The 18,613-nt window shown below is 44.6% G+C and overlaps 1 protein-coding gene across 2 annotated transcripts in view; it reads right to left on the bottom strand.

Moving 5' to 3' along the window:
- The window catches only part of LOC138659266 (interleukin-31 receptor subunit alpha-like), a 79,856-nt gene that overhangs the window by 18,052 nt on the left and 43,191 nt on the right, over positions 1-18,613 (bottom strand). For both annotated transcript variants that reach the window (XM_069745892.1, XM_069745891.1), the window contains exons 5-7: positions 16,496-16,780; positions 259-373; positions 28-185 (exon numbers count right to left, since the gene is read on the bottom strand). In XM_069745892.1, the coding sequence (XP_069601993.1) occupies positions 28-185; positions 259-373; positions 16,496-16,780 (558 nt within the window). The remainder of the gene's footprint in view (positions 1-27; positions 186-258; positions 374-16,495; positions 16,781-18,613) is intronic.

Genomic DNA, 18,613 nt, shown 5'->3' with positions numbered 1-18,613 from the left:
TCCCATAATCCAAATTCCGTGGATTACCTATCTGTGCAGCATTCACGGTGAATCGTCTTTTTGCTTCTCCCAGTCCATTCTGGACCCGCAGCTCCACATTATATTCCCTTACGAGTTGATCACCGGCGACGAGGAAGGAGCAGGAGTTGGTGGTTGATGAACACTCCTTTTCGGGATCGTTGAGCCTGATGATCATAAAGTGACTGAGGTCAGAGGGGTAACCGCACAGAGAATTCAGCACAGAGCGGTAACACTTACACAGCCAGGTGGAAGGTTGTGGGGATTTTGGGGTCATTTCCGGAGATCCAGCCACATGTGATATTTTTTTGGTAGAAGTAAATGCAAGAAACATTTTTGGGAGGGTCTGGTGGATCTGTAAGGAGAGAAAATAGTACTGACTTACGTTTTATGGTGCGTGCAAACCGGGGAATTATTTTACAGTACATCGTTTTAAAACAAATACGATCCTTTTCTCAGCAATTTTTTTTGTTCACTTCTCACCACCCCTAGACCACCAGGGATGTGACCAGTAACCCTAAACTGCCATAGCCTACCTGACAAGTTAACAGATTTTGAACAGTGATTCTGACTTGCATATCGGATCAGCCAAGATCACAAACAACAAACGCAAGTGGATCCAAAGAAACAGAAAAGGGTCCCTGCAAAAAAGCCCCCCAGGTGGGTAGAAGTGCGTAGTAAAACCAGAATATAGATATAATCATAAGAGGAAGCAAACGTCATGGAGAAACCGAGGCCAGAGAATGTGATAACACCTTAAATATAGCAAATGTAACTAAAGTAGAAGTGATGGCTACTTATCTCACAAAAGGTTCAAATTCTGATATTTATTTAAAGGCTATGGATACATATGACATAGAAAATATATTTTGCATATATCGGCAAACTTTAATTAGTAATATTGCCAAGTTTCAGTCTGCAGTTTTAATTATTTCATTCGTTTTCAGATTGCCTGACGTGCAGTTTGCACCTTGATCCAAGTTTTAGATTTTCTATTGTGGGAGTTTCTCTCCCAGTAATATAGGCTGGATACAAGCTGTGACTTCCTTTTTCAGTAATATAGGCTGCTTGTGAGCTTTGTGTTTCTGCAATATGATGAAGGGGTTTGTTGAACTCTGAAAAGCACAGATTAATAAAACTGTTCTTTGTTCAATACCATAATCTCCGTTGGATATATTTTTGACCATCAGCACGGCAGAATTATCCGTATATGTCGAAGGCTGAGAATGAAATGTTGGGATCTGGCACGATCCCAACAGGAGGAGATGAATACAGTAATGAATATGGATTTGCCTTTTTTTAAATACTTATCTGTTATTACAATTTGCAGCCCTTTGCTATACTTAATAATAATAATAATAATAATAATTTTATTTCTAGAACGCCAACATATTCCGCAGCGCTTTACATTTTATACTTCTGGTCTGTTGGACACTGGTTCTATCAGCTAATCACCATATTTGTTGGTGCTATATTTTTTATATTTATTATCTCTACTTCATTCCCTCCTGCTGTTTTGTGCTGCCTTTAGTGTTTGCTTATTGTGCCTCTTAATATTAAAAAGAAAAAAAAATAGTTTATATTGTTACCTAATAAAGATTTACAGTATATGCTATCACTCCCTTCTTTTTGTATATACCTTTGTAAATAGCCTTAATAAGTAATATTTTGATTAATGATGCCATGAAACATTTTTGGGGGTATTATGTAGTTGTGAGGTCCTCCGGTTTCCTCCCACAATCCAAAGACATACTGATAGGGAATCTAGATTGTGAGCCCCATTGGGGACAGTGCCATTAATGTCTGTAAAGCACTGTGTACTTAATGGCGCTATATAAGAGAGTAAAATAAATAAATGTGAGGTCTGTGTGTCTCTCCCAGTAATATAGGCTGGATGTGGGGTCTGTGTGTCTCCTAGATAAATAGGCTGGATGTGAGCTCTGGCTGTCACTCCCAGTAATACTGTAAAGGCTGGATGTGAGGTCTGTGTGTCTCTCCCAGTAATATAGGCTGGATGTGAGGTCTGTGTGTGTCTCCCAGTAATATAGGCTGGATGTGAGGCCTGTGTGTCTCTCCCAGTAATATAGGCTGGATGTGGGGTCTGTGTGTCTCCTAGATAAATAGGCTGGATGTGAGCTCTGGCTGTCACTCCCAGTAATACTGTAAAGGCTGGATGTGAGGTCTGTGTGTCTCTCCCAGTAATATAGGCTGGATGTGAGGTCTGTGTGTGTCTCCCAGTAATATAGGCTGGATGTGAGGCCTGTGTGTCTCTCCCAGTAATATAGGCTGGATGTGGGGTCTGTGTGTCTCCTAGATAAATAGGCTGGATGTGAGCTCTGGCTGTCACTACCAGTAATACTGTAAAGGCTGGATGTGAGGTCTGTGTGTCTCTCCCAGTAATATAGGCTGGATGTGAGGTCTGTGTGTGTCTCCCAATAATATGATGTGAGGCCTGTGTGTCTCTCCCAGTAATATAGGCTGGATGTGAGGTCTGTGTGTCTCTCCCAGTAATATAGGCTGGATGTGGGGTCTGTGTGTCTCCTAGAACAATAGGCTGGATGTGAGCTCTGGCTGTCACTCCCAGTAATACTGTAAAGGCTGGATGTGAGGTATGTGTGTCTCTCCCAGTAATATAGGCTGGATGTGAGGTCTGTGTCTCTCCCAGTAATATAGGCTGGATGTGAGCTCTGTGTCTCTCCCAGTAATATAGGCTGGATGTGAGGTCTGTGTGTGTCTCCCAGTAATATAGGCTGGATGTGAGGCCTGTGTGTCTCTCCCAGTAATATAGTCTGGATGTGAGGTCTGTGTGTCTCTTCCAGTAATATAGGCTGGATGTGAGGCCTGTGTGTCTCTCCCAGTAATATAGTCTGGATGTGAGGTCTGTGTGTCTCTTCCAGTAATATAGGCTGGATGTGAGGTCTGTGTCTCTTGCAGTAACATAGGCTGGATGTGAGGTATGTGTGTATCTCCCAGTAATATAGGCTGGATGTGAGGTATGTGTGTGTCTCCCAGTAATATAGGCTGGATGTGAGGCCTGTGTGTGTCTCTCCCAGTAATATAGGCTGGATGTGAGGCCTGTGTGTGTATCTCCCAGTAATATAGGCTGGATGTGAGGTCTGTGTGTCTCTCCCAGTAATATAGGCTGGATGTGAGGTATGTGTGTATCTCCCAGTAATATAGGCTGGATGTGAGGTGTGTGTGTGTCTCCCAGTAATATAGGCTGGATGTGAGGCCTGTGTGTGTCTCTCCCAGTAATATAGGCTGGATGTGAGGCCTGTGTGTGTATCTCCCAGTAATATAGGCTGGATGTGAGGTCTGTGTGTCTCTCCCAGTAATATAGGCTGGATGTGAGGTCTGTGTCTCTCCCAGTAATATAGGCTGGATGTGAAGTCTGTGTCTCTTGCAGTAACATAGGCTGGATGTGAGGTATGTGTGTATCTCCCAGTAATATAGGCTGGATGTGAAGTCTGTGTCTCTTGCAGTAACATAGGCTGGATGTGAGGTATGTGTGTATCTCCCAGTAATATAGGCTTTTTTTTTTATTTATTTTTTTTAAGTTCGGTCCCATGGACAGAGAAATCAGGTCTGTAACTAGGAATAATTGGGACATTTTGTGTAGGGACAGCGATCTGTCGGATTAAACAAGCAGCGGTCCATTGTTTGCGATTCGTCGCGGTAAAAATATAAAAGACCTGTTGGTGCATAATCGGATACGCTCCCAGAGCAACAATTGGTTGTCTGAGAGCATACCAAAAGGTAATTACAAGTGCGGACACTGTAATTTTTGCCCCTACCATCTAACTGGAAAAACATGTAAAATAGGCCCTATCGACCACCTGGTACGGGATTTTATCTCTTGTAGAAGCACACATGTAGTGTACGCAATATTTTGCCCTTGCGGCTTCTACTATATAGGTAAAACTTTTCACCCGCTTTTTGTGCGCATACGGGAACATTTCAACTCTGTACGAACCGGCAAAGGGGTCCCTCGTCTTATCCATCATGTCAGACAGTTTCACAATGCCGATATTAAGTTGCTTTCGTTTGCAGGTTTAGAAAGAGTTTCACTGCCACCTGGTGGCGGAGACTTGAATAGGACTCTTCTGAGAAAAGAAGCAATGTGGATCATACGCACAAATGCACAAGGACCATTGGGACTTAATGAGAAGATCGACATGTCGGTCTTCTTGTGAGAATTTTTTTTCCTGCCGTTATTGCAATTACTATTTATACTGTTTTATGAATCGTCTGTATCCTTGTTTTATTTGTATTATACACTTTGTTTGCTATATTGCCTAGTAATGTGTTAGGTGTTTCACAGTTAGTTCAATGGGAGGTGTCAGGTGTGGTGTCAGAGGTGGGGAGGTGTTATGGCTGCTTTATTAGTTGCCTCCCTTCCCCCCTCTGACATCGGGATCTGTGGAAGCGCATGTAGCGCGAAACAGCTGTCATCCTCCAGACATCATGTTCTCTCCGTCCATGTCCATGTCACAATAAAGATTTTTTACAGCATCGGGTTTGGTGAGTGCTAACCACTTTTTTTTTTTTTTTTTTGCTTTTGAATTACATATCTTTTTGGTTGAGCACCCCTTATGCCCATGCATTGAGTAGGAGGTATAGGGGCTGGTACAGCATATTGTAGCACGCCGATAGGTGATCGCGAATGACAGCAGTGCGGGTATATTTTGTTTCTTCCTTTTTTGGATGTGAAATCTGTTTGTCTCCTAGTAATATAGGCTGGATGTGAGGTCTGCGTCTCTCCCAGTAATTTAGGCTGGATGTGAGGTCTTTGCATCTCTCCTAGTAATATAGGCTGGATGTAAGGTCTGTATGTCTCTCCCAGTAATATAGGCTGGATATAAGGTCTGTATATCTCTCCAATTAATATAGGCTGGATGTGAGTTGTGTGTCTCTCCCAGTAATATAGGCTGGATGTGAGGTCTGTGTCTCTCCCAGTAATATAGGCTGGATGTGAGGTCTGTGTCTCTCCCAGTAATATAGGCTGGATGTGAGGTCTGTGTCTCTCCCAGTAATATAGGCTGGATGTGAGGTCTGTGTCTCTCCCAGTAATATAGGCTGGATGTGAGGTATGTGTGTCTCTTCCAGTAATATAGGCTGGATGTGAGGTCTGTGTCTCTTGCAGTAACATAGGCTGGATGTGAGGTATGTGTGTATCTCCCAGTAATATAGGCTGGATGTGAGGTCTGTGTCTCTCCCAGTAATACAGGCTGGATGTGAGGTCTGTGTCTCTCCCAGTAATATAGGCTGGATGTGAGGTATGTGTGTCTCTTCCAGTAATATAGGCTGGATGTGAGGTCTGTGTCTCTTGCAGTAACATAGGCTGGATGTGAGGTATGTGTGTATCTCCCAGTAATATAGGCTGGATGTGAGGTCTGTGTGTCTCCTAGTAATATAGGCTGGATGTGGGGTCTGTGTGTCTCTCCCAGTAATATAGGCTGGATGTGAGGTCTGTGTGTCACTTCCAGTAATATACGCTGGATGTGAGGTCTGTGTGTCTCTTTCAGTAACATAGGCTGGATGTGAGGCCTGTGTGTCTCTCCCAGTAATGTAGGCTGGATGTGAGGTCTGCGTCTCTCCCAGTAATATCGGCTGGATGTGAGGTCTGTGTGTCTCTCGCAGTAATATCGGATGGATGTGAGGTCTGTGTGTCTCTCCTAATACATACTGGATGTGAGCTCTGTGTGTCTCCCAGTATAATAGGCTGGATATTAGGTATATGTGTCTCTCCCAGTAATATAGGCTGGATGTGAGATCTGTGAGTCTCTCCTAATACAGGCTGGATGTGAGGTCTCTGTCTCTCCCAGTAATATAGGCTGGATGTGAAATCTGTTTGTCTCCTAGCAATATAGGCTGGATGTGAGGTCTGCGTCTCTCCCAGTAATTTAGGCTGGATGTGAGGTCTTTGCATCTCTCCTAGTAATATAGGCTGGATGTAAGGTCTGTATATCTCTCCCAGTAATATAGGCTGGATGTAAGGTCTGTATATCTCTCCCATTAATATAGGCTGGATGTGAGTTGTGTGTCTCTCCCAGTAATATAGGCTGGATGTGAGGTCTGTGTCTCCCCAGTAATATAGGATGGATGTGAGGTCTGTGTCTCTCCCAGTAATATAGGCTGGATGTGAGGTCTGTGTCTCTCCCAGTAATATAGGCTGGATGTGGTCGTGTGTCTCCCAGTAATATAGGCTGGATGTGGTCGTGTGTCTCCCAGTAATATAGGCTGGATGTGAGGTCTGTGTCTCTCCCAGTAATATAGGCTGGATGTGGTCTGTGTGTCTCCCAGTAATATAGGCTGGATGTGAGGTCTGTGTCTCTCCCAGTAATATAGGCTGGATATGAGCTCTGTGTCTCTCCCAGTAATAAAGGCTGGATGTGAGATCTATGAGTCTCCACCAATAATATCGATTGCATGTGATATTTATGTGTCTCTCCCCATTATGCAAATTGGATGTGAATGATGTGTGTTACTGCTAATAATATAGGCTGGACATCAGCTTTGTATTTCTCTCTAAGTTATATAGGTTATATATTCAGGTAGTTAAAGAAAAATTAGAACATTGTAAAAATAATAAGTTGTTTCTCCATATTATAAGACCCACAACTTTTCTATTTTTCTGTCGATTGAGCTGGATGAGGGCTTGTTTTTCGAGCACCAATCTTTAGCTTTTATTAGTGTCATTTTGGGGCACGTTCAAGGTTTTGATCCCTTTTTATTGCATTTTCATGTGAAAGTGTCACAAAAACAACAATTCTGCAATTCTGTTTGTTATTTTTTTTCTTTTCTGAGTTTAATGAATGAGGGAATATTCTGATAAATCTGGCTTTTATGGATTGCCCCAGACCAGCAGGAAGGCCACCATGAACCCGGTCACTGCCCTAGACCACCAGGGAAGCCACTGTAAAGCCAAGTCACTGCCCTAGATCAGTAGGGCTAGATCCCAGTTTGCCTCAGGCCACCAGTGAAGTCACCATTGGTCTGGTCACTACTCTGGACCATCAGGACTAGACCCCCGACTGCGCCAGACCAAAAGGGAAATCAACATAGATCTGATCACTTCCCCAGACCACCAAGGAAGGGCCGTATACCCAGTCACTGCTCCAGTCCACCAGGTCTAGACCCTTGACTGCCTCAGGCCACCAGTGATGTCACCATAGACCCGATCACTACTCTAGATCTCTAGGGATATTAATATTAATGTCAAGACTGTCTTATACCACCAGTGAAGTAACCATAAACCCTTTCATTTCCCAGATCTCAAGGCAGGTAACCATTAACCTCTTTACTGTCCTAGCCCACCAGGGATGTTATCATTTACCTCTTGATTTCCTAGACAACCAAGAATACAGAGATGTCAAAGTGGGAGAGCCCTTGACAAGGTAGCACTCATGTGGCTAGTTATCGCAAAAATGGCCTTTTCAGGGGTGTGGTTTATTGAAAAGTGTGCAATCAAGGGTGCAGCTTTCAATATTAATGCAGAGTTAACTTTAGAACTTTTTCCACCTATAATGTCGCCCATGATCTGTACTAATCTATTATGAAACAAACTGATATCAAATAGAGGGGGGAAATATTAACACTAAAACAATGTTTTTGCATAAGTGTGAACACCCTCTTATATTTGGGGATGGGGTTGTGTTCAGAATCAGCCAATCACACGTAACCTCATGTTACATAGTAGTCAGTGCTCGGTCCCCATCAATTACAGTGATTCTGATTAACCTCAGGGTAAGTGTCCTTGTTCTAGGAGGATTTTCTTGACAATTTCTTAGTTGTATTTTACAGCAGAAGCCATGGTCTGTAAACAGCTGACAACACAGCAAAGGGATCTGAATGCTGAAAGTTATCAAGCAAGAGAAGGCTACAAAAAAAGTTTAAGGTATTAGATCTACGATTAACATTGTGAAGATATCATCAAGAAGGGGCTTATACTTGGCACAACAGTGACATTACCTAGAACTGGACGTCCCTTGTTGTGAATTCTGCTCTTGGGCTCCCTCCGGTGGTTATGAGTGGTAGTGCTGCTGTCTTTGGATCGCAGCATTTATCAGGTGTATCCATTTTTTGCAATTTGGGCTGGGCTATTTAGTCCTCTTTTATCCTTTAGTCTGTGCCAGTTGTCCATTGTTTTTGGATGATTCACATCCATACCTGGTCTTTCCTGTTTTGCTGTTCATTTCAACAAAGATAAGTTCTGGCTTTGTTTTTGCTGTCCACCTGCTGTGGACCTTATAGTTCTATGCATTTTCATGTTTTGTCTTGTCCAGCTTTGTCTGTGAAGGATTTTTGCAGCCAAGCTGTGTCTCTGGAGATGCAGATATACCCTCCATGTCTTTAGTCAGATGTGGTGATTTGTACTTTCTGTGGTGGATATTTTCTAGTGTTTTAATACTGACCGCATAGTACTCTGTCCTATTCTTTCTTTTTTAGCTAGAATGGCCTCCTATGCTAAATCCTGATTTCATGTCTGCGTATGTTATTTCCCTCTCTTCTCACAGTCAATATTTGTGGGGGGCTGTCTATCCTCTGGGGATTTTCTCTGAGGCAAGATAGTTTTCCCGTTTCTGTCTTTAGGGGAAGTTAGTTCTTAGGCTGTGTCGAGGGGTCTAGGGAGTGTTAGGTACCCCCCACGGCTACTTCTAATTGCGCTGCTAAGTTCAGGGTTTGCGGTCAGTACAGGTACCACCTTCTCCAGAGTACGTCTCATGCTGCTCCTAGGCCACCAGATCATAACAGTACAACTGGCCAACAATGAGTTAATTGCATCTCAGAAGAAGGGAGAAAGGTTTTGAGCCATTTTTTTTTCCTTAGCCTGTTTTGTCTTTTCCTCCCTCTTAATCTCTGTGTGGCTACGGAACCTAGTAATAACATGAATGTTCAGGAGTTAGTTTCTCGGGTGGATCAGCTTGCTGCTAGGGTACAGGGTATTTCAGATTATATTATTCAGACTCCTGCCTTAGAACCTAAGATTCCCACTCCTGATTTATTTTTTGGTGACAGATCCAAATTTTTGAGTTTCAAAAATAACTGTAAACTGTTTTTTTGCATTGAGACCCCGGTCCTCTGGTGATCCCATTCAGCATGTTAAAATCATCATATCCCTGCTGCGTGGTGACCCACAGGATTGGGCATTTTCCCTGGAATCTGGCAATCCTGCTTTGCTTAATGTTGATTCTTTATTTCAAGCATTGGGGTTATTGTATGATGAGCCTAATTCTGTGGATCAAGCTGAGAAGATCTTGTTGGCCCTGTGTCAGGGTCAAGAAGCAGCAGAATCGTATTGCCAGAAATTTAGAAAATGGTCTGTACTGACTAAATGGAATGAGGATGCCTTGGTGGCAATTTTCAGAAAGGGTCTTTCTGAATCCGTTAAAGATGTTATGGTGGGGTTCCCCACGCCTGCTGGTCTGAGTGATTCTATGTCTCTGTCCATTCAGATTGATCGGCGCTTGCGCGAGCGCAGAGTTGTGCACACTGTGGCGTTGTCCTCCGAGCGGAGCCCTGAGCCTATGCAGTGTGATAGGATTTTGACTAGAGCTGAACGACAAGGATATTAGGCGTCAGAATAGGTTGTGTTTTTACGGCGGCGATTCTGCTCATGTTATTTCTGATTGCCCTAAGCGTACAAAGAGAATCGCTAGTTCTGTTACCATCAGTACTGCACAACCTAAATTTCTGTTATCTGTGACCTTGATCTGCTCATTATCGTCATTTTCTGTCATGGCATTTGTGGATTCAGGCGCCGCTCTGAACTTAATGGACTTAGAATTTGCCAGACGTTGTGGTTTCCCCTTGCAGCCTTTGCAGAACCCTATTCCTTTAAGGGGGATTGATGCTACACCGTTGGCTAAAAATAAACCTCAGTTTTGGACACAGCTGACCATGCGCATGGCGCCAGCCTATCAGGAAGATTATCGTTTTCTGGTGTTGCATAATTTGCATGATGATATTGTGCTGGGTTTTCCATGGTTACAGCTACATAATCCGGTGTTACATTGGAAATCTATGTCTGTGACTAGTTGGGGTTGTCAGGGGGTTCATGGTCACGTTCCTTTGATGTCAATTTCCTCTTCCCCCTCTTCTGAAATTCCTGAGTTTTTGTCAGATTTCCAGGATGTATTCGATGAGCCCAAATCCAGTTCCCTTCCACCACATAGGGACTGTGATTGTGCTATTGACTTGATTCCAGGTTGTAAGTTCCCTAAGGGCCGACTTTTCAACCTGTCTGTGCCAGAACATGCCGCCATGCGGAGCTATATTAAGGAGTCTTTGGAGAAGGGGCATATTCGGCCATCTTCTTCACCATTGGGAGCAGGGTTTTTTTTTTGTTGCCAAGAAGGATGGCTCCTTGAGACCGTGTATTGATTATCGCCTCTTGAATAAGATCACGGTCAAATTTCAATACCCTTTGTCTTTGCTTACTGATTTGTTTGCTACGATTAAGGGGGCTAGCTGGTTTACTAAGATTGACCTTCGAGGGGCATATAATCTTATTCGTATTAAGCAAGGTGACGAATGGAAAACTGCATTTAACACGCCCGAAGGTCATTTTGAATATCTTGTGATGCCATTCGGACTCTCTAATGCTCCATCTGTGTTCCAGTCCTTCATGCATGATATCTTTCGGAGTTATCTTGATAAATTCATGGTTGTATATTTGGATGATATTTTGATTTTTTCCGATGATTGGGAATCTCATGTGAAACAGGTCAGGATGGTATTTCAGATCCTCTGTAATAATGCTTTATTTGTGAAGGGGTCGAACTGCTTCTTTGGAGTGCAGAAGGTTTCTTTTTTGGGCTTCATTTTTTCTCCCTCATCTATAGAAATGGATCCGGTTAAGGTTCAGGCCATTCATGATTGGATTCAGCCCACATCTGTGAAGAGCCTTTAGAAATTCTTGGGCTTTGCTAATTTTTATCGTCGTTTCATTGCCAACTTCTCCAGTGTGGTTAAACCTCTGATCGATTTAACGAAGAAAGGCGCTGATGTGACGAATTGGTCCTCTGCGGCTGTTTCTGCCTTTCAGGAGCTTAAACGCCGTTTTACTTCTGCCCCTGTGTTGTGTCAGCCGGATGTTTCTCTTCCATTTCAGGTTGAGGTTGACGCGTCTGAGATAGGGGCAGGGGCCATTTTGTCTCAGAGGAATTCTGATGGTTCCTTGATGAAACCGTGTGCCTTCTTTTCTCGGAAGTTTTCGCCTGCGGAACACAATTATGATGTCGGCAATCGGGAGTTGTTGGCTATTAAGTGGGCATTTGAGGAGTGGTGACATTGGCTTGAGGGGGCCAAGCACCGTATTGTGGTCCTGACCGATCATAAGAATCTGATTTACCTCGAGTCTGCCAAACGACTGAATCCTAGACAGGCTCGATGGTCCCTGTTTTTCTCCCGTTTTGATTTTGTGGTCTCGTACCTTCCTGGTACTAATAATGTTAAGGCGGATGCCCTCTCTAGGAGTTTTTTTCCTGATTCCCCTGGGGTTCTTGAGCCGGTCGGCATTCTGAAGGAAGGGGTGATTCTTTCTGCCATCTCCCCTGATTTACGATGGGTTCTTCAGGAATTTCAGGCTAATAAACCTGACCGCTGTCCAGTGGGGAAACTGTTTGTTCCTGATAGATGGACTAGTAAAGTGATTTCTGAGGTTCATTGTTCTGTGTTGGCTGGCCATCCTGGGATTTTTGGTACCAGAGATTTGGTTGGTAGGTCCTTTTGGTGGCCTTCTTTGTCGCGGGATGTGCGTTCTTTTGTGCAGTCCTGTGGGATTTGTGCACGGGCTAAGCCTTGCTGTTCCCGCGCTAGTGGGTTGCTTCTGCCTTTGCCGGTCCCTGAGAGACCTTGGACGCATATTTCTATGGATTTTATTTCAGATCTTCCGGTTTCCCAGAGGATGTCGGTTATCTGGGTGGTTTGTAACCGGTTTTCTAAGATGGTTCATTTGGTACCTTTGCCTAAATTGCCTTCCTCTTCTGATTTAGTTCCGTTGTTTTTTCAGCATGTGGTTCGTTTGCATGGCATTCCGGAGAATATTGTGTCCGATAGAGGTTCCCGGTTTGTTTCTAGATTTTGGCGGGCCCTTTGTGCTAGGCTGGGCATTGATTTGTCTTTTTCTTCCGCATTTCATCCTCAGACAAATGGCCAAACCGAGCGAACTAATCAGACTTTGGAAACTTACTTGAGATGCTTTGTGTCTGCTGATCATGATGATTGGGTGGCTTTCTTGCCATTGGCCGAGTTTGCCCTTAATAATCGGGCTAGTTCTGCTACCTTGGTTTCGCCTTTTTTTTTAAATTTTGGTTTTCATCCTCGTTTTTCTTCGGGGCAGGTTGAGCCTTCTGATTCTCCTGGTGTGGATTCTGTGGTTGACAGGCTGCAGCAGAATTGGGCTCATGTGGTGGACAATTTGGTGTTGTCTCAGGAGGAGGCTCAATGTTTTGCTAACCGTCGTCGGTGTGTTGGTTCCCGGCTTCGGGTTGGGGATTTGGTCTGGTTGTCTTCCCGTCATGTTCCTATGAAGGTTTCTTCCCCTAAGTTCAAGCCTCGGTTTATTGGTCCTTATAGGATTTCTGAGATTATCAATCCAGTGTCTTTTCGTTTGGCCCTTCCAGCCTCTTTTTCCATCCATAATGTGTTCCATAGATCTTTGTTGCGGATGTATGTGGTGCCCGTTGTTCCCTCTGTTGATCCTCTGGCCCCGGTGTTGATTGATGGGGAGTTGGAGGATGTGGTTGAGAAGATTTTGGATTCTCGTTTTTCGAGGCGGAAGCTTCAGTATCTGGTCAAATGGAAGGGTTATGGCCAGGAGGATAATTCTTGGGTTGTTGCCTCCGATGTTCATGCTGACGATTTGGTTCGTGCCTTTTATTTGGCTCGTCCTGATCGGCCTGGGGGCTCTGGTGAGGGTTCGGTGACCCCTCCTCAAGGGGGGGGGGGTACTGTTGTGAATTCTGCTCTTGGGCTCCCTCCGGTGGTTATGAGTGGTAGTGCTGCTGTCTTTGGATCGCAGCATTTATCAGGTGTATCCATTTTTTGCAATTTGGGCTGGGCTATTTAGTCCTCCTTTATCCTTTAGTCTGTGCCAGTTGTCCATTGTTTTTGGAGGATTCACATCCATACCTGGTCTTTCCTGTTTTGCTGTTCATTTCAACAAAGATAAGTTCTGGCTTTGTTTTTGCTGTCCACCTGCTGTGGACCTTATAGTTCTATGCATTTTCATGTTTTGTCTTGTCCAGCTTTGTCTGTGAAGGATTTTTGCAGCCAAGCTGTGTCTCTGGAGAAGCAGATATACCCTTCATGTCTTTAGTCAGATGTGGTGATTTGTATTTTCTATGGTGGATATTTTCTAGTGTTTTAATACTGACCGCATAGTACTCTGTCCTATTCTTTCTTTTTAGCTAGAATGGCCTCCTATGCTAAATCCTGATTTCATGTCTGCGTATGTTATTTCCCTCTCCTCTCACAGTCAATATTTGTGGGGGGCTGTCTATCCTTTGGGGATTTTCTCTGAGGCAAGATAGTTTTCCCGTTTCTGTCTTTAGGGGAAGTTAGTTCTTAGGCTGTGTCGAGGGGTCTAGGGAGTGTTAGGTACCCCCCACGGCTACTTATAGTTGTGCTGCTAAGTTCAGGGTTTGCGGTCAGTCAGGGCCGGCTCCAGGTTTTTGAGGGCCCCGGGCGAAAGAGTCTCAGTGGGCCCCCCCCCCTTTACCACATACCCGATTTATGATGCACAGATACGGCAGAGAAATGTATAGTACAATGCCAGATTTCACTTCTTACATGAGTGACAGCTATTGTAAATTCTGCAGTGTATATATACAGGACAGGAGGAGTGGTACTGTGCAGTGTATATATACAGGAGGAAAGGTGCTGTGCAGTGTATATATACAGGAGAGGTGCTGTGCAATGTATACATACAGGAGGAAAGGTGCTGTGCAGTGTATATATACAGGGGGAAAGGTGCTGTGCAGTGTATATATACAGGAGAGGTGCTGTGCAGTGTCGTGAGCAGGGCGTTGTTGTATCAGAAAATCTTTTCTGTTTTGAGTTTTTCTATGAAACAAAGACTTTTCTACATAAACAACGTTGTTTGGTTTTGCGGCCCTAACAGATCTGTGCTACAAAGTAACATCGCTCAGGCATTAATGAGGGACCTGATGCTGAATCCTTTCCCCAAACCCTAATGACCCAATTAGTGCTCCGTCATTAGAAGCTCATTAAATGCCTCCCTGTCCTGAGCAATCATGTACAGTATGGGGGGATCCTGCAGCCCACCCCCTGACTGCTCCATACCATACACTGCCCTCTGTCACGCTCACTATTATCCTGTGCATTTCTCCTTCATCGTTACCCCATGTTACACTTGTCACCCCCCACTACAGAGTAGCAGGGCAGCCAATGTCACCCCCTCCCGGACCCTAATGGCAGCAGGAAATGTCTGCTCCTCTATTGGGTTGGAACCTGATTTAATCAAGGAATAATGTGGATTTGTTGCCGGTGGCTGCAGGGGAAGGGTTAAGTGATGCCATGTCCTTGGTGGGAGCAGTGGCAGCTGCTGGGACCTGGACAGAGACAACCAATGTTGCTGTGACTGCACAGTGTGATGTGGAGGAGAGAAGCTGAGACGCAGAAATCACCCACATGCCAGCACTGGGCAGAGTCCCTCCAGTCACCAGCCTGGGGCCACAGGGCCCCAACCTACAGCCCACAGCTCAGTTTTATCCATGGCAGCAGCTCCCCTTCCTCCTGGCATCTGGTTAACCCCATTTATGCGGGTCGGATTGTTATCTTTAAGGTTTAGCAATAACCTTCATACAGATGGGAAGGGGTTAAGCTTCTTCCTACCCCACTGGTGCAGGTTTGGTGCAGCATGCATGTATTCTGGGAGAGCTGGGTGGCTGCAGGCTGCACCCCACCAGCTGCTCCTCCAGACATCACCCACATTTTTAGGCAGCAGAGACAGACAGCAGCAGACTGAGCCACAGGACCAACTGCAATTATTGCTGGATACCTTTGCACTCTGGTAGGAGCTCCTCCGGAATCTTCCTGATAAGTTCAGCTCAGCAGCACTGTCTGCAGCCAGCCAGGGGCCAGAGCAGAGAACGTGCTCTCTCCGCCCACAAACTGTCACACTGGCTGCCTTCTGTTAACCCCTATGTGTGCCTGCCTGGCTGCACTGACTGAGTGAGAAGATGCTTGTGTCAGAGCTGGCACATAGGGGTTAAGAGAACACAGCCAGCAGTGACTTTGTGGGCGGAGAGAGCATGTTATCTCCTGCTCTGCTCTCCCAGCTGCTAGTGGGCCCCCCTTTCTTCCCAAGGCCCCGGCATTTGCCCGCTGTGCCGGGTGCTGACGCCGGCCCTGCGGTCAGTACAGGTACCACCTTCTCCAGAGTACGTCTCATGCTGCTCCTAGGCCACCAGATCATAACAGTCCCTCAAAATCTGATAAGACAAGAACATTGGTTCAGAAAGCTGCCTTGAGGCCAGCAACAACTTTAAAAGAGCTGCAGGAATTTCTGACAAGTACTGGTTGTGTCTTGCTTGTGACAACTATCTCCTGTGTTTTTCATATATCCAGTTTGAAGGGTTGGGGGGCAAGAAGGAAACCTTTTCTTACAAAGAAAAATATCTAAGCCCGGCTATGTTCTGTAAAACCTACATCAAGTCTGTCAAAAGCATGTGAGAAAACATGTTATGATCTGATGAGACCAACGGTGAACATATTGACTTTAATTCTAAAGTCAACACTGTTCATCACTAGAAGATCACCATCCCCACAGTGAGGCATGGTGGAGGCAGAATTGTGCTTTGGGGCTGTTTTGCGGTAGCTGGAACAGGGGCTTTTAGTCAAGGTGGAGAGAATTATGAATAGTTCTAAAAATCTATCAATGGTGCAACAAAACTTTCCGGCCTCTGCTAAAAAGCTGAAGATGAAAATAAATTTCTCCTCTAGGCACCACAACGACCCAAAGCGACCAAAAGAATGGCTTCACGAAAAAAAAAAATGGAGTTTTAGAAGAGCCCAGCCAAGACCTGAGCCCAAGTGACAATCTGTGGTGACCTGTGAAGAGGGCGCTGCACCCAGGGGATGCCCCGCAGTCTGACAGATGTGGAGCTTCTGCAAGATGGGTGGGAAAGGATGGTCAATTCTAGATGTGTCTCGCTGATAGAGACCGAACCAAAAGACTGAATGCTTCCAGAAATTCACAGGGGACCGCAAAAAAGTATTAGTATATGGGTGTACAAATTTATGCAACCTCATTATTTTACTTCTTTATTTTTCTTTTACCAGTTGAAAAGTTTTCAGTTTATTTCTCATTGGATTTGTACAGATTACGGGCAACATTAAAGGGGAAAAAGTTCTGAAATGATTTTTCTTGGTAGGATTTTTTTCATGGCAAAAAACTGTAATTTATCAGGGGTGTGTAGACTTTTTAATGTCCTAGTCATATAATACTCACATCCAATCCTTATGGTTTGTCCGTCCAGGATCTGCTCATTGGGTGTCCGGATCCCACATGTCACCTCCACATTGTCAGCTGACAGGCTGGGTATGGTGATCGCACTGACTGTGTCATTGACAATCCAACGGACCGGTCCTGGAGCCACGTCCGGGCTCAACATCCAATACACATCGTCTATAAAACCCGAGGTGCTCAACTTACAGTGAAGAGTGACGTCAGACCCTTTCAGAACAAAATTATTTTTCGGAAATATTTTGGAGCCTTGTATTGCTGCGCGAATATCTGCAAAAGAAAAATACAAAAGTAGTGGAAAAAGAAGCTAAGGATAAAGTCTACAAGGGCATCTGACATCAAGATTTGATTTGTCAGCCTTCTAATAAGCAGGGATGCACTCTGATGAGTAGCTCTTCATACAATTATTCATAGGAAAGGACTCTCTTATACTGCTGTATATCTACAACATGTATTAAGAATGGTTTTGGTTACGTATCAATGTAGTAGGCTTAGTTCTGGTAATATATCTATAAACTAGACTTGTGTTATGAAAGGTAATTCAGTACCACAATGGACATAGAGGTCAGCGCACATACAGTGACCTGGCAATAACCCAAAAAAACAAGAACGAGCTCTGAGACGTGGGAACTCTGTTGACCGCAATCCCTAATCCTCTCCAACCACACTAAAGGCAGCCGTGGATTGCGCCTAACGCTCCCTATGCAACTCGGCACGGCCTGAGAAACTAGCTAGCCTGAAGATAGAAAATAAGCTTACCTTGCCTCAGAGAAATACCCCAAAGGAAAAGGCAGCCCCCACATAAAATGACTGTGAGTTAAGATGAAAAGACAAACGTAGAGATGAAATAGATTTAGCAAAGTGAGGCCCAACTTTCTGAACAGAGCGAGGATAGGAAAGGTAACTTTGCGGTCAACACAAAACCCTACAAAAACCACGCAAAGGGGGCAAAAAGACCCTCCGTACCGAACTAACGGCACAGAGGTACACCCTCTGCGTCCCAGAGCTTCCAGCAAGCAGAAAAAAAAAACAAATTGACAAGCTGGACAGAAAAAAACAGCAAACAAATAGCAAAGAGGAACATAGCTATGCAGAGCAGCAGGCCACAGGAACGATCCAGGAGGAAACAGGTCCAATACTAGAACATTGACTGGAGGCCAGGATCAAAGCACTAGGTGGAGTTAAATAGAGCAGCACCTAACGACTTCACCACATCACCTGAGGAAGGAAACTCAGAAGCCGCAGTACCACTTTCCTCCACCAACGGAAGCTCACAGAGAGAATCAGCCGAAGTACCACTTGTGACCACAGGAGGGAGCTCTGCCACAGAATTCACAACAGACTTGGTTCTGCTATAGTACTTATTTAGTAAACTTGGTTCTAGTACTGAATCTACAAAGTAAACTTGGATTTGTTACTGTATCTATGTAGAGAGGTTGGTTTCGATATAGTATTTATGTAGGAAGATTGATTTTGGTAAAATATCTATGTTAAATGGTTCTGGTGCTGTATTTGTGCACTACGTTTGCTTCAAGTACCATATCTATGCACTAGGCTTGGTTCATGCACTGTAACGATGCTGGTTCTGGTACTGTATTTATGTAGTAAAGTTGGCTCAAGTATTCTATCTATGTAGTAAACTTCGCTCTCATACTATATTTAATAAGTTCGGGTCTCCAGTTAAGCAGGCTCAAAGACTGGTAATTTTCATGTCTATCCTGTCACTGTTTCGAAGGCACATGTTGGATACACCTATGCTTCGTGCATGTTCAGCAACAGAACAGAATAAGTGCTTAGATATGATACTAGACTAAAAGCTGTAGTTATATGGAAGTGGAGCGCCCCCAGACACAGGGCCACGAGTTCTCGGTACCGGGCCTCTCTGGTTCGGTTCTGAAACTGTCACGGTGGCTAGACCCGGTCCGTGACCCTGCTAAGGGGCGTCCAATAAAAGATGATAGGAGTCTGTCAACGTTTCGTGACGCCACCTGTGGTGTTCGGTCAGGGTGACCGACGCTGCTATGGGGTCCGCTGGGGTGATGGAATGGCAGCTGGATGGTATACCTTCCCACAGGTGAAGTATGTCCCCAGGGCTTTCCAATA

Source organism: Ranitomeya imitator, chromosome 1, assembly GCF_032444005.1.
Source record: "Ranitomeya imitator isolate aRanImi1 chromosome 1, aRanImi1.pri, whole genome shotgun sequence".
NCBI lineage: Eukaryota > Metazoa > Chordata > Amphibia > Anura > Dendrobatidae > Ranitomeya > Ranitomeya imitator.
The sequence above is the reverse complement of the archived record's forward strand: the minus strand, read 5'-3'. Positions and strand labels throughout refer to the sequence as shown.